Raw genomic sequence first — 27145 nt, 5'->3', positions numbered from 1 at the left:
AGAAGCACTACGCTGCCTGAAGTGTGTTCAGGTGCTGCCAACATGAGAGGCATTGCACTGGTTAAGAACACTACCGGTCTCTTTTTTCATATTCTTTAGCTTATCACTGATGCCAAGTGTCCTGAGGTGTCATCAGCTGCTGGTACTTCTTTATATGGGTGCTGGGTGACATCTGTTCACTTCTGCTTGATGAAAAAGTGTTGTCAGCACTGGCCCGTGATACAGAAGTCACTTTTATAGATATTTATTAAACTGACAATGTTTTATGCACTGTATCAAAAGTGTACCATTACTTTAGTCAGTGGAACAGTCTACAGTGAGCTTTTTATGATAAACCGAACAGTGTGCTTGGGATTAAAATGCCGGAACTATCAAGCATGTCAGTCTGTAGCTTGATTTAATCTAATAAAATGTCAAACATTTCTTTTTGTTCTTCTTAACCTTCTGATCTAGATAGAGGAGGTCTTAGGGTGGTAGTGTCAGTAGACTAGGTACAGATATTTTATGTTTTAGATTTGAGTAATCCACTTAACCTGCGGATTGAAGAGCTAGCCCTATAAAAGTTCTGCTATATTTTATGAATGAAGCCTTAAAATACCGTTAAGCTGTCAAAATACTGTACTGGAGAGTGTTTGGACACCACAACAGGTCTCCCCAGGGAAGTGTTCACAGCACCAAGTGTTCACGGCCTGACAGAGTTCAAGAAGCATTTGGACAACACTCTCAGGCACGTTCTTGGGGTTGTCCTGTGCAGGGCTGGGAATTGGACTTTGATGATCCTTGTGGGTCCCTTCCAACTCAAGATATTCTGTGACTCTCTTATATCACTGACTAAGCTATAGAAAATGAAATCAGATTATTAAGGCCCTGACAGATGGTTGCATTGGGAATAACTCCAAAGTGTTGTCTGGACTTGACAGAACTTTAAGGGTATTTCCTAAAGACCTTGGGCCCAGGAATGAATTTGAAATGATCTGCAATTACAGTTGAGACTAAAGGATATTCCAGGACATAATTAGAGAACGATAACTCTTTTGTTGCATCTTACTAAATGGCAGCTCCCTAAAGATTAAAAAAAATTAATAATACACCCCAACAGATGCTCTTTTTAACGTGTGCTGCTCGATTTTTTTCCCCCTGACTATCTGCAGGGATGCAATCTTTGTCCAGCTATCACAGTGTACCTTTGATTTGGCTGCACAGTATCTCATCTCTCCTGCTATGTGTAGGTACCTACCCCACAGCGGATTTACCACATTTTGTTTAGATGATGAATGCAAGTACTGTAAACAACACAATTAATGTAGCAATTACTTTAGCTCCATCTATGCAGAATTTTTTCTTAAACTCTTTCTAGTCTATGCTGCAACTGCCCCAGTTGCATTCCCTTAAGTGTATCAGTGCAAAGAAAACCAAAGCCATTCTTAAAATCCTTTTTTTCTCCACAAACTGGAATTGTGAAAGCAGTGTGTCTGAAAGAAAATACTCTAGCTGGATGAAAGTCTTTATGCCTGAGTCAGTAAGCCAAAGTCTCAAATTACTAAATTGAGCAATAACTTTAAGCCTTCAATTTGTGGCTACATATGCCAGCATAAAAAGATTGTAACGTAAGTTGCTAGACTATCTATCCCACAAGCATATAAATGAGGAAATAATTAATTCTCTCACTACCCCACACTATGTTTTATTCAAGTCAACTCTCAACATTACTGCCACTTTTCAACCTTGGTATTTAAAGCACAGAGAATGTTATATTGATGATCATTGTATGAAGGGTGAGATGTTGGCATAGCAATTATTTTTTTGTTCTGTACTTTGACTTGTAAAATGTAACAGAGTTTGATAATTTTGAGCCCCATTCACAAATGTTTAAAGTGGCAGAGACACTTTCATTATTTCCTGTTGATGACTTCAGAACTTTTGGCACAAACCTTAGAATATTTCAGTGTGTGACAAAAAAAAAACAGACAGCAAAACCAAACAAAACCCTCCACCACCACTTTCCCGTAAGCAATTCCCAAGCTTTGCAAGTGTATTTGTTACTTAAAGCTTTTCAGAAAAGTTCTTCCAGATACAAGTATCTAGAGAGAACTATTTTTGCCCATTAAGTAAAATTTGGCAAATCTTAAATCTTTACTGTAAACACATAAAAATTAGATTTAGCCTAACCTTTTCTGCTGAATCTTAATTGTAGGCATCTGTGCCAACCATACATAAAGCAGGCATGCACATTTGAATGCCTAATTCTTAATTTTGTCCTCCTGCTAAAGTGAGCAATTTTTTTTTGCTTTATGTAGAGGAGAAGGAGTAAATGAGGAAGAGAAGCACTAACAGGGCTTTTTCTGCTGTTTCTGGGAGACAGCCTGGTATTCTGAGAGTTCTTGAACTTAACTTTTGACTTGCTTCATTTGTGTTATTCAGTAGTGAGGATTAAAATTACCAACATCTCAACATGAGACTCATCCTAAGCATACCAAGTCATTAGGCTTTCTCCTAAAACCAAGAAGTTGTTCATGGTTCCCTTCTGCAATAAATTATGATTTATAATGTAGACTCTACAGTAAATATTTTAAAAACTCAGCTTTTAAAAATGAGCTGTTCAACTGCAGTATCCAAAGCAAATAAAATAGCTACCCTTTGAGCTAACTATGCCTGAAGCAGAAGATGCTTTTAGGAATGCATTACAGTATTTCATCCTTTTACAAAAGCCAGGTGCTTTTGAAAAACAAGTAGTTTTGATATCTCCTTTCTTTATTCTTTTTGTGTAAGCAATTCGTTATCACTTGTCTTTTGAAACATTTAGAAGCCATGTAATGTACACTAACTTTAGTCAATAGTATATTTTATTTTAATAATATTAAGATTAAAGTATGAGGAGCTATGTAAAGTCTTACTTCTTTGATCTTGGCTCGTTTAGCAGTTCCACTACAATGTTTTTATAGTTTACATGGCAAACTACTTAAGAGGTAGTTTTTAAGGTTAAGCTGCAAATTGTGTTCAAACTTTTTAGGGTTAAACTGTGGAATTACACAGTGCTACATGTAAAAAAATGATTGCAAATGATTATTAGATGTAATCCTGATCTTTGCTCATTATGTAGATAGTACTTTTTTTGATGCAAGACATACATAGCATCTTCTTCTCTCAGTTAAACCTGAGTATTTTTTTACTGATTTTGATAGATTTTCTAAGCAGTGTGATGTCATACAGTCTGTCTCCTTTCCTTTTTTCATTCCCCAGGATTTAGAACAGCTGCTATATGAACACGTGCTAGTCCTACATTCAGTGAGAAATTCTGCTTCAGTATTAAAGCAATTTAAATGTAATTTGAGAGAGGTGTGCTATATCATGAAGGACTTGTGTGTTCAATATATGGTTTCTAAATGCATGTTAGAAGTATGGTGTTTCAAAAGTACTTACCTGATCCCCCTTGTACAATATTTTATCATTCATTACAAATTTCTAGCAAGCACCATGACGGCATTGCAAAGGAGAAACTCCTTCTAAAATGCTATTAAGTCATTGCTCTTGTCCTTCTTCAAACTCACTTCTGTGAGTTTCCATGCCCATGGAAAAATCAATAGTAATTGAGCAGCTGGTGCAACTGCTCTCAGAATCTCATTGTTACCTTGCTCTACCCATGTCTTTCTTTATCCACTCTTTTCATCTCGTGCTCAGTCTTCAAGCTCCTGTGAGAGTGGCTGTCTCTTCGTTAAATTTTTATAAAGCTGTGATATCAAAGTGTTGCTTTTAGCAGTGCTAATAAGCCCATATAAATTAATTTTCATTGCCAAAGCAGAGAAATGTGATAGCCCTGATGGAGTTTATAAGAATCTTTCCTTAGACTTCAAGGTGGGTTATGAAACCAGTATTCTGTTTTTTGTTAGGCTGGAACTTCTGTTTGGCAATAGAGTAGTAAATACATTTTCTCATTTTGAATTGGATGGTTGATGTTTGGAATTCTGAAATAACTTGGGGTATATTTTGCAAACTTGCATTTAGTTTTTCTGTAATCTTTGGTGTAAAATGTAATTATATTTGTGGTTATGATAAATGTTATGCGGTTACGCTAAAGGCTATGATGTAGCCATTCTGTTGGCACAGAGCTTGAAGATTTGGTGAATAGGTCTGCCAACCAAACAAATTGTCTTCTCTTTGTCCTATGAAATTCTATTCAAGTCTCATTTTATTTAGATAAAATACTTGAAAATTGTCATGTTCGTGTGGTCATTTTTGTTCCACTGTAGTGTTTTGTGATACACCACATTAAAAAATAGCCTAAGGATTTTTAATCCTGTGTTTACACAAACAGCAAAGCAAGACGTGTGACACTGACATGGCACACTACCCCTGCAAGCCTGGGAGCTGCTGAAACTGCTTTAGCAACACCTGTGTTCAGCTCCCAGGAACTCTCCAGGTCGCTGAGACTGACTGGCTGAAAGCTTCCAGACCACTTCCCTGCTACCTGTTTCTCCCCCTTCAGGAAGAAATACATGAGTTACATGCCCTTAACCTTCAAAAATGTGAAATGAGAGGCTGAAAGTGTGAACCAAGTTTCCCTTCTCTGAATGCCTGGTTCCAGCATTGGCCTTGTTAGCTTTACTGTCCTCTGAGAACATGTAATGGATTGGAAGCTCTTCATGGAAAAAAAAGCTACACGAAGAGGTGCCAGACCAGGCCCCTTTCAGCCATTTTCAGATCCATAGTTTTGTTGCATCAGCTGATACTTTGTCCTTTTTCTCCTTCACTTGAACTAGAGGCTTCTTTGGAGGCAGATGCAGTGGGTCTGTTTGCTCGAAGATTAACTGAAGACTGCAAATGGGCAGATCTTGAATATTTTTCAGAAGGGCACTCATGAACCACAGCAGCTTGAGAGAGGCAGCAGCTGTCATGTCTTTGTTTCTTCTGGACTTCTAAACACGCTGGGAGCCAACTGTTAGAGCCAGAGTACAGAGACAGCTTCTCCCCTGTCTTTCTGTGTTTCTACTGGCATGTTGGATTGCAATTCAGAATAGAAAAAATACTACAGTGTGGCCCACCAAATTTCCGAAGCATAAAAGGCTAATGCCTGTTGTAGTGTTAAAGGATGAAAGACCTTGTGGATACTGTGTGAAAGTGACAGGCATTAGTATAGTTTATTGTATCATGTGGTTTAAGTATGGAATTGCTTTCTGGGTTAGTTTTGACCCTGTCACTTCTCTCCTTGCGTTCTTCCCGAGATGGGTTTCTGGCTATCACATCAAATCTAAGCTGTTTGCCATCACCTGAAGGGCTTTCATTAACTATCCCCATTCTATCATCTTTCATTTTATTTTGATAATGTGATGGTTATATTTACATTAGCCATTTGCTAAATTTTCATTACCTCTGTGTTGATTCTAGGTTTTGTGTCGAGTTTACTTGTGTTTGTTCAAAGCCACATCATAGCTTTGTCTCATAATCCTTAAAATCCCTTTTCTTTAGCTTGAGATTCATTTCATTTGGAGTCTGGTCCTGTTACAGAAACAAGTTTTTTACTCTTTTTATTTCATTTACCTCACTATATCATGTCTTTGTCATATATAGCCCTTTATTGGGCTCATAGGCTGTAAACTTTTTTGATGAAAGCAGATATCACTGCTTTGTTCAGTGACACAGTACAGTCTGCATATTCCTAAAATTCCCAGATGTTATGATAATGTACATAATACTTCAAGCAATGTGCCTACAACTTTTATATTATTAGTCGTTAAAGATGGTATATGTTCTAATATATCCATACTCCATCAAAATGAAACAAAGTTAATTTGGTGATTACAAAATGGAGTCTGCTTCGCCATTATCTCGAGTGTGGAGTTAAAAAGCCTTGACGCCACAGCTAGGCTGCTGCAGAAGCCAAGTTACTTGGAAAAGCTCCAGGAGGCACCTAACAAGTCAGTAAAGGCAGGCAGACTAGCAAAAACAGATAAAAAGTTGTTACAATCAAAAAATGCGGGAAGGAGATACTCTCCCAAATAAGGTATGCCCGGCAGATCTTGTTTGGAGACTGGGGAACCAGCCAATGGACACTCAGGGCCCATCTTGGTACCAGGCGACCTTTTCTTGGATACTGGTGAACTGGCCAGTGGGCATCAGGGGGCTACCATGGTGAGGGTACTGAGGGCCATGCCCGGGGACTGTGGGGGGCTGTTTGAGGACTGCTGTGGGAGCGGCTGCCACACTGTTACCCTGCCGCTTCCGCTCCTTCCTTGGAGGATACAAGGTGACCCAGGAAGAAGCCCTGCAGAGATCTACCTGCTTCCAAGCCAGCTGCACTTCATGGTCCTGGTAACTCCTGTCCTGTGCTTTTAACAGTTACCCTTAGCTTTTCCTACTTTTCTGTCTTCCTTCTTTCTCTTTGCTCCTTTGTGTTACAAAATAAAGTTGAACTATGGTTTTGGGATCCAGCATCTGGACTCATTTGTGCCTTAATCTCACTTATGGGAATGTTTTAGAACCTGGTTCTCCTCTGCATCTAAGCAGATTGGAACAGATGTATAGAAGAATCAATGAAATGTACAATTTTGCCTTTTCTGCACAGCAATAACTTGAGCTTTTTAGTTCACTCCACACAGACTCTCATTTCTCCCTGCCTAAACCTATTCAGATCTCATCTTCAACATCTCAGCAGTACCACCCTGTACCCAGTTTCTCTCAGATTGCCTGGGGGCACCATCTTATCTCCTTATACTCTCAATGCTCTCTCTCATCTCTACTTACGTTTGTTTAATGCTCCAGTTTTGGACAAGAGGCAGCATGTTCTGCAGCTGATGCAAGCTATACATGTGCTAATTTCCAGAAATAAATACATGGCAATTGGTGATGTTACCTTCTAATTTCAAATTATGGAAGAAGTTTTTGTGCTTTTCTTGGTGTTATGGTCACTAGTGGGATCATTATTATTGATTTCCATGAAGATTCTGATATCTTTCAGGCACTTGCTCTCGTCTGATTTAGTTTCTTGTCTTGAGAGATGGTAGATAGGGATTGACAGATGATAAAATACCATATATTAAACTTTTTAACAAACTTTACTGAAAATCATTCTTTCAAGTTGTTTTTGAGATCCTAGCTGTTAAAGGTAATATGAACTGCTGGTTGATTAAGAAGAATGTAGATTTTTTCTTGGGTTTGTAGACTAAAGCCTGAAACTATCCAGTATTTGGAGTAATGCAGGTGATTTTGCATCTGAAAACACATTAATCTACAGCACTGACATCTGTGGTGCTCTCATGCTTTCATACAGTGCCTTTCTTGAAGAATATAAATATTAGATCTGCATAGTATCTGCATGTTTATGTTTTAAAACAGATGACAGAAAGACACAAAACTATGCTGAATCCTTAGTGTGAAGAATCTAGGCTTGGTTTGTGTATATAACTAAACATGTGAAGCGTGTCCATTTGCTTTTAGATGAGTACCTACTTTATTATTCCTTCTTTAGGTACCTCTGGTCACAGAGGAGAGCATGGGCAAGATGTTTAGCATGTGAAGTCAGCTGATTCGGCAGTGTCATTGTTACCTCACAAAAGCTCAAAATCAGGGTTGCCTTACCAAAATTTTATAGGAAAAAGGAATGAAAATGGAGGCCACCAAGGCCACATCTCTCCTGTTTGAACAGACCAGACTGCACTGGTGAAATTAGGATGAAAGTGGTCTTTTTCCTCCCCTTCATGAGGTGACCTTTAAGAGAAACTATGGAGAGGAATCAGTGCAAGACTCCTGCTGGTAGGATCTCTTGCTGAATGGGATCTGAGCAAAGCCGTAGTAAGCCTGGGATGCAGCTTGATACATAAGTTCATCAGGGTAGCTTTGGGAGATCAGCTCCAAGGAAACAAAAATATTTCATTGCAGGTCTTCCCCAGGTTTCCCCAAATCCTTTTCACATGAATCCATAGCCTGATTCCCTTTGATTTTCTGCAGCTCTATACCCCTTGGATTCCTCTATTTCTTCTGTCTCTAAGGCTGGTGGGGCAGCAGTTAACTGTGTTGAAAAACCAATGTAGAAATAGATGCTTTGAGATAGTCCCAAGAAGTTGAATATAAGGTACTGGGCAGCTCCTGCCCTGTCTAATTATATCTGCATATACAACATAGTCAGCCTTAATCCCCTAACCTGCTGTGCCTGGCATATTTGGATCCCAGCGTGTGCGTTTTGGAGTGAAAAGTCTGGCAGGGAGCAGTCTGGATGGGATGACTCATGAACAAAAGAGAGCTCCTAGAAGGTTCACTGTGCTACCAGCTGCAGCCTGGTGCTAACACCACTGTCTGTCCCCCTGACATAAACCAACATGTGCTCTTTCCAGCTGCACAACCGGATAAGCTTCTGCTGTCCTGTCTCATGAGCGGAGATGCTCTCTCCGCACTGTCTTTATGCAGCTCGATCTGCTGATTGCCTCCAGGTAAAGGTGAGAGGCTGGGGAGCATAGCAACTGGAAAGTGCTTTGAAGTATTTGTAAGGTGCAGTTGGTTTGTGCCAGTACAAATGTCAGGCATTGTGTGGCCCCATTCATTGTTGGTCTACATGTAAGGGGTAGATGTTTAAGAATCTGCTAAGGAGAACTATTAAGATGGGGCCATGGTAATTCCTGTGTTCACATGCATTTGTCTTGCTGGCACAGAAGGGTACTGTTTACACCCACCTACACAAGCACAGGTGCTTCAAGCACCTTTTACATTATTTTCTTTGATTAAAGTTAAACTGATGTCTGCTTTATTACATGCTTTTGAAGAATTTTACCTCCTTGTTTAAGAATTTTACTTTAGATCTACTCTGTTTCTGAAGTAATTTCTAATTTTTTATTAATTTCTCATTCATGGAAATTTATTGTTCATGGCAGTCTTCTAATACAGATGGATATTGGCCATTTATTTCTTTTTCATGTGTTCAAAGAGTATAGGTAGTGAAGATATTTACACAGAGAGGGAGATGGCACAATTTGTCAGGGAAATAATCTCTGAAGAATTGGGAATTTGTGTGTATTGATGCAGAAGGATTTCAGCAATTCATGAAGAGAGCTTACAGGCCCTATTTTCTTCTTTTTCACCTGCCAATTTACAGTGCTGTAGCTCTGGATGAATTCATCTGGGAAAGAGTGTTTAACAGAATAACTGAAATATTGTTTGTCTCTTTTAGGCTGTGAAGCATGTTACAGAATCGTACAACAAGTGGATGAAGGGGAAAGGAAGAAGTGCCCTTGTTAGCTAGGATAGCAACATGGGAAATACAACCACCAAATTCCGGAAAGCTCTTATAAATGGAGATGAAAACTTGGCCTGCCAAATCTACGAGAGCAACCCTCAACTAAAAGAAACTCTTGACCCAAATACTTCTTATGGAGAAACGTACCAGCACAATACTCCGCTCCATTATGCTGCGAGGCATGGAATGAACCGTATACTGGGGTAAGGAGGGTTTGAAGTTTTGCTTGGGTGTGAATAACTGACCTAACAAATGCAAGTGTCAAGTAGGTTATAAACACCTGATGTGTGTGTGCGTAGATGTACACATATATGTGCATATGTATGTGTGTCTTGCACGCACAGAGTATGTAACATGTTCAAGTAGTAATAGAAAACATGCAAATCAATCTATAATCCCAGACTGGTATAACAGTCTTCAGTTTTATTTTTCGTATCTGTTTCCTTTCTTGTAACATTAGTCTTAGGCAGTTTTAGCTTACTTCCTGAAAACTCATATATCACAGTTCTTTGAAAATAATGACTGTTCCACCATTCTTGTTGTGTTTTCCTGTCTTAAAATAATCTGTTTGCAAAACCAGATGGATACCATACTGATTGTGACTACTTCTAGCTGTCACAATATATATTTATTCTTGTGTTATTCAGGCAGATTTTACTTTTTGTGTTGGACAATAACAGTGAACATTAATATCTTGATAATGAATAAGTTCATTATTGCCATAGTCAACATGGACAGCAATCCCTAATGTTAGCTACTGCCATTCTTCTGTATTTTTGTTAGTGCATCAGTTAAAGATTAGCATCTTACCCATGTCCAGACATTGCAGACACAAACTATTCTCATCTACTGTTTTGTGAAGCTAGTATCAAGCAAACACTGCTAAACCTCTTCTTCAGTAGGCACTAAGTTAGAAAGAATTTCATAAATATTCTCTTCCTTTTATTGGGAAGCAGAACAGAAATAACTACTGGACTGTGTTATTGATAATATTCTCTTCATCTCTGTGTTTATATCTACTGATGGGCCTGTGGTATTCATAATGTTAGTTTCATACCTCATATGCTGTAACTTTACTTGCTATCTGGCCTCCCACCATACATTTTTCCTCAGTGTTTTAGATTCACCTAACAGGTTTTCATGCTTTAGAACTCTTACTTACCTTGATTTCTGCTAATTTCAATCTGTTTGCATTTTCAGAGAAATTTACAATTATGAGATGTCCATGTATCTATCTCTTCATTAAACATTTTAAATAGGTATCACCTAAGGAGTCTTTCTGCTGTGCCTTTTGCAATCGGGCATGTTATCTCGTATTGACCTTATTAGCCACCAGTGTGCTTGTAACAAATGTGGATAGAGCCCTTCCCAAATCTTCATTCGTGAAGCCCAGCCATGATGATGATGATGATGATGATGATGATGAAACATTTTAAATATTGGAGAATCTGTAGCTACACTAACTACAAGCTCTAGCTGTTATTTGTATGCATACCATATAATTCAGTTTTTCTTTAAAGGCTGAAATTTGTATTATTGTAAGTGGATACAAACTGATGTGTTTACAGTTTACTGTGTGAGATTTTGTTAAAATAGTGTGGTGCAGTTATTGATACACCTTTTGCATAATAAAATACATTGAGAGAGATATTCTAGGGTGTTTAGAAATAACCTATGCTGAGGTAAAGGGACAAACTCCCTGTTCCCACATGTATGGCGGGTGGTGACTGTCCAAAGACACAGTGAAAGGACAGACACCAAGTTTGCAGTGAAATGGAGCTGGGGACATCCTGGTATAGTGATCTCAGAAGGGACAAAACAAGAAACTGGAGAAGACGTGAAAGGGTCATGAAGCAAAACTCCTGACTTGGACAAACTTGGTGTAATCCAGCATGAAGAATACTGGCAGAAACTTAAGCCAACAGAACTTTCTCAATGATTTCAAGCTGCACAGTTGTTATGCAGCGTCTGAGTCATCTGGTTGCTATGCCTTTCAAGCAGCATTTACATCCCAGAAACAGGATCAAGATGTAAAAATTTGAATATTTGCAGTTAATTTCTTTTCACAAGACTTAGCAAGAATGTGTTAAAAAATGCTAGGATTATTTCTTGATCATTTTTCTGGAGTATCATAGAAAACTTATGTACACTAGGAATGTTGAAATAAAAAACGGGAAACAGTTAGACATTCCATTAATGTATAACTTTTGTTTGGTCTGCAGCCTTAAATAATGCTTACCTGACATATCAGTTTGTTTTAACAGAGCATTTAATGTTTAAAAACCAAAAATCGCTGGCCACAGCTAATGAGCGCAAACAAAAATTTTCAAAGCACTTGATCTCTGGTTGTCTCAGTAAGCTCATCAGAGAGAGGAGCCCCCTGCTCCAAGGCTGTCACAGGATAACCCTCCATCCCATCTCCTGTGACACCTGTCAGGAGGAGTCGACAAAAGGGCATTGTACTGGGTTTATGTGACAAGGTTTTGATAGCAGGGGGCTGCAAGGGTGGCTTCTGTGAGAAGAGATCAGGAGCTGCCCCATGCTGGACACAAATGGTTCCAGCCAGCTCCAAACCAGCCCCACCACTGACCAGAGCTGAGACTGTCAATGATGGTGATGGTACCTCTGTGATTACATGTTTAAGAAAGGATGAAAAATGCTCTGCAGCAGCTGTGAGAGAGGAGTGAAAAAAAATGTGAGAGAGACAGCCCTTACAGACACCAGACCAGAGAAGGAGGGGGAGGAGGTGCTGGATGCACTGAAGCAGAGATTCCCCTGCAGCCTGTGGTACAGACCAGGGTGAGGCAGGGTGTCCCCCTGCAGCCCATTGAGGTCCATGGTGGAGCAGAGATCCACCTGCAGTCCCCGGAAGAGCCTGTACCAGAGCAGGTACATGTGCCCTGAAGGAGCCTGCAGCCCATGGAGAGCCCATGCTGAAGCAGGCTCCAGGCAAGAGCTGCACAGCCTGTGGAGAGGAGCCCACACAGAAGCAGGATTTCTGGCAGGACCCTGTGGGGGACCCACACTGAAGCAGTGTGTTTCTGAAAGGACTGTATCCTGTGGAAGGAACCCACACAGGAGCAGTTCATGAAGAACTACAACCTGTGGGAAGGACCCACAGTGGAGCAGTTCTGAAAGAACTGTATCCTATGGGTGGGACCCCCACTCAGGAGCAGCAGCAGAAACAGCAGAGATGAAACATCATGAACAGATCACAACCATCATTCCCCATCCACCACTGCTTGGTGGAGAAGGAGGTAAAAGAGCCAGGAGTGCAGTTGAGCCCAGTGGAAAAGGGCTTTCATTTTTGTTTTTATTTCTCACTATCCAACTTTTGTATTAATTGGCAATAAATTAAATTAATTTTCCCCAAGTTGAGTCTGTTTTACCCGTGACAATAGTTGGTGAACCATGTCCTTGCTCTTATCCCAGCCCACAAGCTTTTTTGTTGTATTTTCTCTCCGTCTCCTGTTGAGGAGAGGGAGTGAAAGAATGGGTGGGTGGGCACCTGGCAGCCAATGGAGGTTAATCTACTACAGGGATCAAGGTAGTTTGGGGAGGGACATGCTTGGGATAACAGAGCAAGGACTAGGAGGGGCTGATGATAATAATAAAAGATAAGGAGCACTCAAAGGTGGATTTTGAGAGCTTTGTACAGCATAAAAATTGGTCTTATTCCACTGCAAACATCTATCATGTTTCCTTATGAATTGAGGTCTTGACAGAAGATTCATATTCAAGAGGATAGTTCAAATTTCATTCCCTAAATGTATGTAAAGATATTACAGAGAAAGCACAAACAGGAAACATGTTTTCTCTAGAAAATGCAGTCTTTAGATGATCAAGCACATCCAGTGCCCTCAGGCTTTTTTTTACCTAAGGTACATTTTAGACCATCTGACTGCTCAGGTAGAAAGAATTGCTATCACTGTGGAAAGTTATTCACTAGGGTTTGACTGTTGGTGAACCACTCCTGAGATACGACAAGAGAACAGACTTTTCCAGCGGGTGGCTGAGATGGAGTGACTGGAAATCACGAGGACCTACTTGACGTTGAAAGGAAAAAAACCTACTTAGATAAACTGTCATTTCACAATATATGTGGTGTGACTTTCAGTGTTGCAGCTTTGCTGGGAAGCTTTTTGGATCAGTGACAGATTTCCTTCATTGTGTGTTTCATACTGCTATATCTGAGCACTTTGTGAGTATTCAAGCCAAAAGTGAATGATTGTAGCAGTTGCTGCTGGTCTTGGGCTGAAGAGGAGGGGGGAGGAGGTGATAGAAACACGGGGCTGTGGGGAGACAGGACAGGCTTGTGAAGCTGATTTTTTTCTAGAACACGAAAAGCAAGGGTTTCCAGTTACAGAGATCCTGGAAATTGAGGCAAATGCTGAAACTAAGAAAAAAACCCACCCTACCCCTTCTTTTAACGTTCTTGGTGTCTGCCATTGCCATTTAGTTATAGAAGTAAAGGAACTCTGGCAATGAAGGCATAGCTAAGCTAGCCAGGGAGAAACACTGGTAAATGGGCCCAGGGTTTGTTTATAGGAAGTATTTCTTGTTTCTTTGCTGTAATTTGGGAAGTATTTTTCACTTAAGTAGAGTGACAGAACATCAAAATAATGGTGGTTTCCTCTAGGCTGAAATTTTATATATTATATATTTATATATGTATATATTTTATAAAAACTTAAATAAATATGCATCTCTTGGAATTTCAGCTACAGTCCTTTTCTGGCTGTTTAAGAGGTTTCAGTAATGACTGATCTAAGCAATTGTAATGCAATGAAAGAAAGTGTATTGAGATTACCAATATCTTATATAGGGTGAATTTGCCAGAAAACTTGTTGACATCAGAGGGAATGTTGCATTCGTCACAGCACATTCGGGACTGTCTCTTCCCGTGCCAGGTTTTGTTGGCTTTTATTCTTTTTGCAGTCGAGTTGAAAAGTAGTTTTGGATGAATTGGAGGGACATGTGTGTAGATTATTTTTCAGAACAAGATTTCTTTGAAGTTGAGAGGATATTAGAAGATTTTTGTGCTGCAAAAATATGTGTTAACAAGAAGTACTGGAGAAAACCCTGTTAAGTTCTTTGCAGGTCATCTGGCTTTAGAGAGGTACCGTGGTTGCTTATTTTCAGATAAGGCTGAAGCTGCTTTAAATTTCAGATATTGTTTTTTCTGGAGATGGAAATCAAAAAGAAGCTACTTCACTGCTTTGACTGGCAGAAGTTCTGCAAATATTTAAACTTTGAGATCCAAATTGACCTAAATCATTAGTGCTAAAATCTTCAGAAAGGTGCTGCAAATCATATTCTTTCTTTATCAAATTTCTGAACATTTATTCAATGCTTTGCCAGTAAGTCTGATGTTCCCTTTTAAATTACTTTCTGTAACTGTACTTCTGATATAAATGTAAGCAAAAGAAAACTAGTAAGGTTATTAGAAGCTATTTGTCTAATAAGGACAAATGGGAAAAATATGGAGCTATTAACCAAAACAACAGGATTCCAGGGTAAGGAAATTTTTATGAAATGTATGGATGTTTTCAGTAGGTTGTTCAGAAAACCTGAAGGAGTCTTTGAGTCTTTTTTTTGTTCTTCATGGTAACTCTTCGAATGACTAAATTTTCTTGGTGTTCTCCAGGCAATTTTAAAGCTCGTTTGGGAAAAAAGATTATGAAGGCATAATAGTTGACTAAACTTCTTTCCTGAAGGTAGTTTTTAAAAGTTTTGACTTCTGAATTTAGTATAAAAGATATAACTATATTCCCTTTCTCCCACATAACAAAATAATTCTGTCCTGTTTCAATAACTTAAAATTTATGATGCATTATAATATTTTATCTGAATAGTTTATTATAATGTCATTCTCTAGATTATTCACTTTGAACAACAAAAAGCAAGCTTTTTTTTAATTATCAACAATTACACAGATAAATATTTAAAATATATTAGTATTTATGTGTGCACTGGAAATATTCATGCTAGGCCCCCTTTATAGTCATTGTGGGCCTAGATAATAATCTAGTCAGAATGATTAGTGAAGGCAAACAGCACAATTCACGTATTGTGAAGTTGACCATAAAATATTTTAAATTACTTGTGTGCCAGAAGTGCCTGTTTCTTCCCATTGATTTTAAAGAACTGGATCAGCCACAGTTGTCTGCACTATAGGTTGCCAGAGCTGCGAAGATGAATCTTATCCTACATTATACTAAATGTGTAAAATCAAATAGTAAGCACCTGCAGAGCTGTAAATTGAACTCTTTGGCAGTTTTACAATATGAGACATGAATGCTACTTGTGGGAGATACTGCTTGTGATATAGTGAGAGACAATAAAATTAAGAAGCCTTTAAAACTGAGCAAGTTCTTACTGTGACTGAATCCCCACTGGAGAAAACTGCCAAAGACAGAAAACAGCGGGGACACTTGGAGGAGCAGCTACAGACGGGGAATAGCAGCAGTAGCATTTGCTAGGTTTCTCAAAGGCTGCCACCAACTTCGGCACTGTCTTCTGAAGTACAGTAAGGCAGGTTGAAAAACTCAGACCCTTACTTGACTGACTTCCTTGGGGTTTTTCCTGAAGGCTCAAAATCTCACTTAAAAGCCATTCTCCCTGACTAGGTGTGTGTAGCTTCCCAAGGTATCTTCCCTGGTGCTCCTCATGACTTCCTCACAAAATACAAAACAGTGGCTAGACTTTATTCTAATAGTAGTCTGACCAACAAGCAAAGCTCAACCAGTCAGCTGCTATGTTTTCAGCTCTTAAAACTGGCCTTTTTTCTATCTGATTTCTGGTTATTTTAACCTTAGTAGGTTGAAGATATGTGATGCCTATGGAATTTGTTGCTCACAACACACACAGCCTTGCTCTCCAGTTATAGCTGCTACTGTTGAGTATGTTGAGTTATTGCCTCTTCTTGCTGCAAGGTGTTTCTGCACTGTTAGGAAATTGTTCTTATTTTTCTCTCCTTGTGGAAATCAGACACTGTGAATAAAATTGCTTTGTTAGTGGTGGTGAGATGCAACAGATTAGTGCAGTACACTATTAAAGATTGCTTATTCTGTGTTGTCTGTTCTCCTTAGTAGAGCCTTTGTGAACATTTTACCACGGGCAAAGTAAAATTTTATTTGGGTTATACTGGCTTACAGCTTTGGTCCTTCACAGCTGAGATGACCAAATCTTTATTTAAACTAATTTTGTTGCCAGGTAGAGTTTGTGACTCTATTGAGTCGATTGGTAACTGCTGAATCATTGTGTCAAATGGCTTAACTTCACCCGAGGGTTAGAGTCACACGTGGCTTCCTTACCAGAGAGATTTGTTGGCTCAGTAGTTACTGGAATAATGACTGAGAGACTTGCAGTTTCTGATAAACAGAAGTAAATTCATCAGAAATAACTCATTAACTTTTATACCTAAATGCAAAATCCAAGCAGAATATTCAGTGACATTGTATATTGACCCAGTTTTCCTTTTTGTCAAAATTCAGACTGTGGATGATTTGATTATTTAGATTTGCAAATTTTTTTCAATTTAACATAATAAAGTTATGTCATTGAGACATTTAAGGAAAATAAAAATTAGTGTCATTGAAGATCAAGCAACATACAAATTGAAACAATTTTTCTGGAGGGAGAGATAGAGGAAGATGAGATAATTTCTGTAACATTCATAGCTTTTAAGAAATAGAAGTGATTCAAAGCTTGTTAGTATTTGCTGTGGAATTTCAGAATTATTGCTGTATAAATAATATCAACACTAGATGTCATACACTGCCAAGTGATTTACAAGCTGATACTTAGATAGTGGTCCCACTCAGAAATAGAAATCTGTGTGTTTAAAAGGTGAAGATTAATGCACTCATTAGTAGTTTCGTGTTTATTATTTCATCTGACATTTTTTTGAGACCAGTTTAAAAATAATAGTCTCACAGTTATGTGAGAAGAGAATTCAGCTTGGATGGTCTTTTTGGAAAAAAATGGGATTTAGAGAGAAGGCTGGAAGTCTGACACCTATGTTCAGGAATTGGTTCTAGCTGTAAAGAAATGTATATAAGAAAGGATCAGAGAGAGAGATGTAAATCACATGGATTTTACTTTACAGAGGGCTGTCACAAAAGCTGCTGGTAAGCAGCCAGGTCCAGTGGAAGCCACTTCTAATTTGGCACTCAGCTCTACTTCTTTTGAAATCTCACTCTGAATATTGAAATAAAATCCAGAAGTGGCATGGGGTCCTGGAAACAGTATTCTGACTGTCCAGGGGAAGGCCAAACTCAAGTAGCTCATAAATAAATCAATAGATTCTGGTTGCAAGTAACTTACAGATGTTATTGATACGTTTTTGCATCAGGAATTGTTTAATTCTGTGTTTAATGCTACTGTTCCTCCTAACAGACATAGGAACTATATATAAAGCATGATTTTTTTTTTTTGGCCCATGGTAAAACAAATGTAAGGATTAGCCAAGTTTTGTGTTCCTTACTTTTGCTGTACACTATCTCTGGATTTGTGCTCCACAATTCAGTTGTATCTCCTTGCCACTCCTGCACATTGTGCCTCTTGCTTTTTTGTGTTGTAAAAAGCCAAAGATTCCTATCTCTGTACAGAAGGTCATACTTCATCATATATGCTGGCACAAAACCACTAAACCAGAGAAACTTTTCAACCTGTTTGCATCTCTTTAGTAAAGAGAATACAAAGTTCTTTATTGATGCATATTTGTATAAGACCTTTCTTAGGTGTATTTTAGCTGATGGGCTACTACGTTAACATGAAACAGTCCAGAAATGGAACTGAGATGCGGATGCTGACCTACTTTTAATCACTTTAATAGTCTTTTGGAAATGAGCTATTTGGAGAAACCATAGGTGAAATAGCAATACAGTGAAAAAGATGGTAAGGCTTTTTAGAGCCAGTATAGGAGAGAGTGAAGACAGTGCTTGCATTCTAGGTAATATTTTTGAATGGAACGTTACGTCAAGTCCATAAGTGAAATAGGCCCAGAAGAGCACATGTTGAGAGAGCCAAAAGATTTCCAGTTAAACCTGAGATTTCTCTGAGTAAAAGATGTGATTCATATGTGCCGCAGTTTGGACTTGCTTCTCAGATTGGTGGTTTTCTCTGAAAATCTGCAGAAATTGAGTACTAGGAAATTATTTGACGTATTTGGGCAGGTGTACCATACTTGGTAGGAGTCATATGAATGGGAACAAATGGAGGCATTTCTATTTAAGAAAAATACAGAATTGGAGGCCGGAGTGGATTACTCGACATAAGGGACCTTGGAATGTCTGTGAAGATTTCAAATTTCAGAAGGAAGAATTAACTCTTCACAGTCTTCCATCAGCAGTGGTGACAGTATCATTGACAGCCTCCCGGATGCTTCCTTTGCTCTTAGTCCAAATTATCACTGGTATAACCTTGCACCTTACTACAACAGGATACTCCTAGTGTTTGTGGGAATTCTGGTAGTGTTAATAACAGTTCTTAGGCAAGAGGCCAACTGAATTAAGGCTTACAAAAAGTCGGGATAATAGTATGTGGATTTTCTTTCATAATCTTTGTTTTACAGTAGGAATAGTCATTCTCTCCTGTCCAGGTTTTTAGTGCATGCAGGAGATTCCTAGGCTTTAAGAAAGACTTAAGAATCTCAGTGAAACAGAGAAGAAACTTTAAGTACTAATAAATAATTTTCTAGCACTATATAACAAATAAAAATATCAATAATTATGTTTATGTAATTATTTATGTGGCTTTCAACATCAGGTAAATAATATACTCTTCACAAAATGTTTTAAACTATGACTAAAAAGATTTCTTCAAGTGCTTGCTAGTACTGTGGTTGTTTTGTTATACTACATTTGGGAGAGAAGTACTTTGAGTTAGTGAACTAATCATGATTATTCAAAGTTTAATGCATTAATATTGGCCTACTGTGTTGGAAGCTGAATATTCAATAATTGTATGAATTAATTCATTGCATATGAGTTTTTAATTATTGGGTAACAGGACTTGACTCTTCTGTTTGTTGTTATAACTCCTGGCTTACCTATACTGCTCTTAATGCTCTTAAAATACTTTTCTTAATTCTCATACTTCTCTTAAGGCTCTGAGCTTTAGGTTTATACCTTCACTGGAGTTTGCAGTGTAACTTTCTTTAGCAAGCTGTAATTAAAGGTCTGTCCAACCCAAGGAGCAGAGGGGATGTTGTGAAAGGGAACCCTGTGCAGATTATTTTGCATTATTGCTGCAGCTCACCTTTTTCTAGTACCTTACTTGTCTTGCTTAAAGCAACAGTGTAATTTTCTGTGTAGTTTGTATAGTATACATAAGTGCTTTGCATTCAAAAATCGGTACATTCCACTGTTTTTGATCATTCAGACATGCTTTAGTCTCCAGCTGTCAGAACTACCTTTATAATCTCGTTTTACACTAGTTTTTATTTTGGTTTTATTTTTTCACACATAGATACATTTTCGTATGGTTTTATGTGCATTGAATCACAGAATGGTTTGAGTTGGAAGGAACCTTAAAGATCACCTAGTTCCAATGATGTATGTCTATATATAGCTATAATGTATATGGCATTTGTTTAGAGAGACAAAGAGACTGCAAACATGGTGTTTTTCATGCCCCCAACCATTAAAAAATTTATTAAAACCTGAAGAAATGGTTGTGTTGATGTTAGTTTCCCAACTGAGGGCATGTCCCAGTTGTTTATTATTCAAGTTCACAGCCTTGCGATCTTGAGTCTCTTGCTACTTTTCTGCAAATGCAGATAGTGGTAGGTGTAAATGTTACAGCCCTTTCCTTTTTGTCACTTCTTCAACACTTTTTTCATGCTTTTGTCACCTCAAGTTTGGATTCTGCAAAGTGCTACAGCTTGAAGCAAAATCTGGAAGCTGCAACTAGAGTAAAGTCTGGCTGCCTTGCGGTTAAGTGATATTTCCCATAGGCAATGCATATTTTCACTCTATCAGTACATTTCCAGGCAAAATTTAGCTTCTTATACCTCTGAAGTTGTGAGCCAAATTGCAGGAGTCTACAGAACTGATCTGTGGAAGTCTTATGCACCAAATACCACTGTTAAAAATGGAGTCTTGTTGAATAATGAATTTGTGGATGTAAAATTTACCCTTTTTTGGATACTAGTCATCTTCTCTGAACTTTAAGTCATGGGTTCACCTGGGCTTTTCAACATTGGCTTGACTTCACCTTGCACTGAAGAGGTGATCATATCGAAGTGCCTCTATAGAGTACATCTCCTTGTCCTCCACTGAGTTATCTTTTTCTCCCTCCCTCCCTCCATTCTTTTCTCCCTCCCACCCATTTCCCTCCTTCTATCTGTCTTTCCCACCTTCCTTCCCTTCCTTTTTTTCTGTCTCTAGTTTCATACTGTGAAAAGCTAATTCAAACCAGCAAATTGATTTTAGATAGTGTTTGATACTGGTTATCTTACCATTTCATGTAATTGACTCTGAAGCATTTTGCCTGTGTTGCTAGATCCCTTTCCTCCAAAAACAAACAAAAAAACCCCCAAGCAAACAAAATATGCTGTAGATTTTTTTTACAAGATCTTTAATCTCAAGTTTGGCATATTCATATTTCCTAACAAATGCATCTATCATGTCAGCTATCATGGAATGAAAGAGAGATTTCTCTAAGGAACATTTTTGCTGCCAAAATAGGGCAACGTAGAGGAGACTGTTTTGTTTGTTTTTATCTTTTCCTCTGAATACTTTGTTGCCACTTATTTAAAAGAAAACAGTGTTTTGACAATAAGCTTCCTTATGAATTCAAACTGCTCAGAGATTTTCAGGAGGAAGAAAGGACAGAATTCTGACTGAGAAACAGCTACCATCAAGACATCCTTCCATCGCAGGACCAGACCATCTGTGCCTAATTTTTCCTACTGAAATACTTGTCCAAACTGTTTTCAATAATTTCCAAAAGGGAAATTCCACATCCACCCTGTACAACCTCATCCTTTATTAATAAAATAGTTCTAGGATTATTCTATGTCCTGAACAAAGCATTGACAGACTGTGAGAGAAAGGTGTACCACGTGGTGCCCGGTGGGATGTGTTCAGGGACAGCAGAAAGAGGAGATGGCATTTAGACTTGTAACCATAGCATAAGGCAATAACTGAGGTAAATAACATTTTCTTTTGTCAGTTTGGTTACCAAGTTCTTCTACTCACCACTGTTCACCAAGAGCAATATTGTCTGATTTTTTATTTAGGCAGCACCTGCTTTCAGGTGACTGAGCTGCCTGAAAGTGTTTGAAACTGTTTTTAATCAGTCTTAGGGATGAGGTCAGGGAGGGTAGAAGCTGGTTCCCTGCGCTGATATAATGAGGATTCCAGAATAACTGGTTTTTTTCATATTTGTAAACTGTTTGGATTCAGGGAACAACCTGGAGAGGAGACATACAGTAACTTCTGCAGGTTTTATATGGAGGGTGGTTTATGGGAACAGTGCACGCATTTCTGCAGTGACTTCTTGAATGTACGTACCATCCTTCTGATTTACCCTGATATTACCTCTCTGGGAACTAACTGTCCTTTCTCCCCTCACATGGAATTCTTTCACCATTGCCGTCTCTCTGACCCCAGTGCTTCAAAGAGGTGGTCTTTCCTCTCTGCCATTTCCTAACATTCACTCTCCCTTAAGAAAAAAATATTATTTTAGTGTACATCAAAAGGCTAAAGCAAGTTTGGGTTCACAGGGCTTGTATAATTTGTTTTAGTTCTTCTGTTTCAGATCTGGATTGTAACTTCTAAAAATCCTTGCTGGCAAGAAGCAGCAGGGAGTTGCTTTGTCTCAGGAGCTGTTAGGATTCAAAACTGTGATTCTAAGAATCAGCCTGTTTCCCTTTCATTCCTAAGCAGATCCTTTTTGCTGGTATAGCAAATTTTGTTGTCCACTTTGCCTCTAAAGCATTCAAGAGGAGACTTAAATTCTTGCCAACCTCTGTCATCTACATAGGGGAAGATTTGCATTATGTTGCACTTCCATATATTCTAGAGTGAGAAAGTAGTCTTTCCTCAATGCGTGCAGAGCTGGCAGGAAAAGTATTTAAATTATTTTAAAAAGTAGTAAGTGCTGCATTGACATCTGACTAGAGATACAGGAAAAGAGAATGAATTTTTAAGAAATTGCTCCTTCATCTATTTGCAAACTACCAAGTGTACTACTATTCAGGACACAGAGCAGAAGAAATAAATTATCTTCTTCGTCAATCTTGTGACTTAATAACATTTATCACAATACAACACAGAATTGTAGAATAAACTTTGCCAATTAAAATTTGTCTCACACACTGACAAATTACATATGATACTTAGTGATATTTCAATAATTCATCTTGATCTTGGCTCTTGGCTCCTAAGAGAAATGGAGGAGTGCTGTCCAGTAGTAATTATCTGTTAAAGAACGTTTATCACTAACATGGCTAATCCGAATCTTTGCAAGAAAAAGAGAGCTGTCATAATAGACTCTTCCCACTTCAGCAAAATGAATGGCATTGTGTGCTAATTATTTTTCTTTTATTCTTTCCCCCCCTTGCAGAACTTTCCTGTTTGTTAGAGATGGTAACCCAAATAAACGGAATGTGCACAATGAGACATCTATGCACTTACTGTGTATGGGACCTCAGATCATGATCTCAGAAGGAGCTCTTCATCCTCGCCTGGCACGACCCTCAGAAGATGACTGCAGAAGAGCAGACTGTCTGCAAATGATCCTGAAGTGGAAGGGAGCAAAGCTGGATGAAGGACAATATGAACGAGCAGCCATTGATGCTGTTGATAACAAAAAAAATACACCTTTGCACTATGCTGCTGCCTCAGGGATGAAAACCTGTGTCGAGGTAAAAGTTCATATATAATTATAAGTTTATATATCTGGTTATTGGTAAACAACATGCAGTGTTTCACAAAGCTGCTTTGGGTGGAATCTCATATAGTATATTGAATTAACTTTTTAATTTGATTTTTCATTAATTGGAAAAATTGCAGAGATAAACAGCCCAAAACATGCACTGTAGAAAACAATTAAAGAAATGTATTATATATATATGAACTTCATAACATAAAGTCCTCAACATTAAGAAGACTCCTGTAGGCTTATAGAAGTTGAAATTAATTACAAGACTGTAACAGTGGAGAAAAAGCTTTAAAGTAGACATAGGCGTACCTGTATGTGTAAAGAGACGTGAAAACTGCCTTAGAGAAAATCAGAGCTCTTTTTATTTTACTCTGTACTGAGACTGGGGAATGCTCTCCATGTTTGAAGAACAGGTTTCATGTCTTTAATTTACAGTGCCCAACTTTTTTAGAGGATGCCATATATCTGTGTTAACATACTTAAAGATAATTACCTTTTCACAAATTAAAAATTAATGTTTATGAAACTAGTGGATAGCAGTGAGTAATTGGGAATGAGTTTTGAAGGTTTATTTATTTTTAAACTATATCAAGTAACAAGAACTAGTATTTAATTGTGCTGGTAATTTAATTTAAAGAACAGAAGAACAGTCATCTAACATTTTCAAAAACAGCTAACATCTTCATGAGTCCATCTATTTTAACATCAAGATTTGTTTTTTCAATGGCAACAATTGACTCAGAGTTCAGCATTTATATGTAAAATTTACATTCTTTTTCTTCTGTGCATAACTTCATGTTTATTGAGACTACACTTCAGTCATTAACTTGATATCATCAGCAAAATTTACATCACCTCTTTATCCACCTGCTTTTCTAGATAACTACTTCATACCTTAAACAGTCAGATCCCAGAACCCCTTGGACTTACTGGTCTCTGCAGTAAAAAATTATGCTCTCCCTGTATTTTCCTGACTTTCTCTGGAGGTATTTTTAGTATTGAGGCTACTCTTCCTACCTTCTAATCTTGTACTGTGACAGATTTAGGCAATATGTTGCATATTATAATAAACAGTTAAGAAATTTCATATTTAAGTTTTATTAGGACTGATGAATATAAGTACCTTCTGATGCTGGCTATCTGTATTACTGTTTGGTTTATTGATTTTTCTAGAATCTCTTGTGCTGAGACTTCAGTTTGAAAGATTTACTTTTGTGTCCTTCATAAAGTATATGTTGTATATCCAGAGAGAACCTGGACTCCAACCTTTCATACCACTTTTCTGCTTTTATGTTATTTGAGATTGCTTTTGCACTTTGTCCAGCAAACTACTTTACAAACACATTGACAGATTTTCTGTGTGATGTTTTAAAATTATTTATTCTGAGTTGTTATGCACTTGGTATACTGCTCAAAAAACAGTCAGATCCTTCTTTATTGTGATTTTACATTTACCTTTCCCAGGCTATGTTCTTCACATATTCTTCATCTGGAGACATCTTCAGCTTCTTATTACCTGTACGATTCTGTCCCGTAACAGTATCTTGAAAGATTCTTCTGATGTTTCTAAAATTTTTTTCCACTTGACTTTTATTTAGTACTACTTTTTTTAAAGTATGCAGTGGATTATTTGTCTTTTTACTGCTTCTGCAAGAGTGATGATTCTAAGTATATTTTGGAAATTGTTAATGAGTGGTTCTTTGATGGTTAACATTTTGAATTAGGTCTTGTAAACTACTATGGACAAAGTCAGGAGTTGCTTCTCCTCTCATGTTCACTTATTGTTTTTGCTATTATTCAGTCACCTATGTAGTCTGAAATTTTAACTTAAGCATTGTTTATTAGCTTATATATTTTCTCAATACACTTGGGAGATGCAGTAACTGAAGTTCCCTTTATTTTTGTGGTTTCTGTCCTTGCAGCATTTCTATTCTTGGTAAGCATGTCACCTTCATTGTTACAGTTTTGGTCAGGTGGTCACCAAAGCTTTTTACTTGTTTAAGTCCAGAATTGTGTTCCACTGATGTTTGTTGATAGAGTTAGTTTATTTATGAGTTCGTTTGGATTTTTTATTTAAAAAAAGGTAAATAGCACCACTACTGTGAACTTTCTATGGTTCTCACATAATACATTTGCTGGTTGGATTGCTGTTTGACAGAGTTTGGACACAGTTATGTAGTCTAACTAGTTATGGTTTCTACATTAGGAACATGGTATACACCCCTAAGTTCAAATTTTATTTTGTGCACCGTGTGGTAGAGGACTTGGATCCTAAGATAAGTATCTGAGATACCTTAAGTCCTGCAGTCTGTAGACCTTCTAACTCCTTTAACAGGAACAGGTGTATGAACAGGAATACTACATGCCTTCACCAAGCCTGAAACAGAGATTGGTGAAGGAATTTAACAGTTATCTCTTTGTTCCTGGAAGTATTTGAGGATTAGAATTCTTAACAAAACAAAATGAGATAAAAAACTGAATTGCCTTGTCCTCAAGTTGTCCTTCGTCTCTCCAGTAGAGAACCCCAGGACCACCTTTCACCTGGTTTTTGTGGTGGTTACTCTCACTTCAGAACAGCATTCCTCTTTCATCATCTCCCTCCTTTCCTGTAACTTCACAGGAAAACCTCAGTCCTGTATCTTCCCCTATCCCCACCACACCCAAATAAGAAAAGGAAAACCCAAATATAGATCCTTGCAATCAACCACCTACTAGTTGATTTGTTTGGAGTTGATAGTCAAATGTGCAGTTTTGATACTGCTCCATTCACATGTGTTAGACTTCTCCTCTGAGCAGAACAGCTGTGTGGAACCCATTGCTAATGATAGTTTGGGCAAAGTTAATGTGCTTACCCCAAAGGTCTGAATAGAAAAAAGTAACTTTCATGCTGAATACATTTGATTTTATGCAGATGCATCCCACTCTATCACAGTATAAGTAATAATAATAAACAAATAATAGATAATAATAAATAGGCAAAATGGTCCACTTTGGCCTTTATAATCTGTGCATATGTTGTCAGATCAGTTTATAGCAAGAGGCAAGGCTGGCAAGTTAATGAGAGCAGAACAATTAGTGTTTATTAGCTAGAGACTGCATTTTGGGGGGGGTTACTGTCAACAGACAAGTTTGGTAAAATGGCACAATACTAGACCATATTAGAACTATTGCCATTAGCATTATTTCATTTCACTTTTCTCACAACAAAACCAAGGTACTACCAGCAGTATTTTGTTCTCCCTGTGAATTGGTACCCTATCATCCTTCCTACCCAAGGAACCTCCCATTTTCTGTCACTACCAGTGTACCACTGCTGGAACAAATGGTGGAGTTATACCCATGTAGAAAGAATATTTAAAAGTGTTTCTAGCTCCATCTTGCCAGGTGCTTGGGGGCCTCAGGGCTCTCATTTTCTATGGAGCACTGACCATATCAGTAAAACAGTATTTTAGTCTTTAAAACCTCACGGAGACATTGTACAGCATTGCCTGGTAATATACTTTTGAGATTTTGTGGTTCTGTGGAATTATGGCAGATATAGGTCTAATTATGCATGAAATCAAGCAGTAATTTATTTAATAACTGTTGAGAATCTTTCTTTTCCAAAGACCATTATTATTATATTTATCTCTCTGTTTTTCTTCTTCATATTTTTTGTTCTCTTCTTAACTGGCTTGCCTTTTCTTTAGGCTATTATTAGAGTTGCTAATTAATAACTGTTTACTTTACCATTTTACTTTTCAGCTTCTAGTAAAACATGGTGGAGATTTGTTTGCAGAAAATGAAAATAAAGATACCCCATGTGACTGTGCAGAGAAACAGCACCACAAAGAGCTGGCTCTTAACCTGGAATCTCGAATGGTATTTTCACGTGATCCTGAAGCTGAAAGCATTGAAGCTGAGTATGCCGCTTTAGACAAAAAAGAGGTCAGAGGATACTCTAAATCTGAAGTATTTTACACATTTATATTTGTAGCAGTTACATTGTGACAAAAGTCTACAAAATATTTCAGTAGGCACTGTCTGTACTTT

At 38.0% G+C, this 27145-nt stretch overlaps 1 protein-coding gene across 5 annotated transcripts in view; it reads left to right on the top strand.

The window, feature by feature from the left end:
• The window catches only part of ANKIB1 (ankyrin repeat and IBR domain containing 1), an 84491-nt gene that overhangs the window by 22904 nt on the left and 34442 nt on the right, over window positions 1-27145 (top strand). For 4 of the 5 annotated variants that reach the window (XM_032683329.1, XM_032683318.1, XM_032683334.1 and 1 more), the window contains exons 2-4: window positions 9155-9423; window positions 22796-23096; window positions 26858-27040. In XM_032683329.1, the coding sequence (XP_032539220.1) occupies window positions 9236-9423; window positions 22796-23096; window positions 26858-27040 (672 nt within the window). In that variant the 5' untranslated portion in view covers window positions 9155-9235. Of the gene's footprint in view, window positions 1-5823; window positions 5913-9154; window positions 9424-22795; window positions 23097-26857; window positions 27041-27145 lie in introns of those variants that run through there. The other variant, XM_032683308.1, reaches the window with a different exon arrangement.

This window comes from Chiroxiphia lanceolata, chromosome 1, assembly GCF_009829145.1.
Source record: "Chiroxiphia lanceolata isolate bChiLan1 chromosome 1, bChiLan1.pri, whole genome shotgun sequence".
Taxonomy (NCBI): domain Eukaryota; kingdom Metazoa; phylum Chordata; class Aves; order Passeriformes; family Pipridae; genus Chiroxiphia; species Chiroxiphia lanceolata.
Note: the sequence above shows the minus strand (reverse complement) of the source record. Positions and strands in the feature narration are given on the sequence as shown.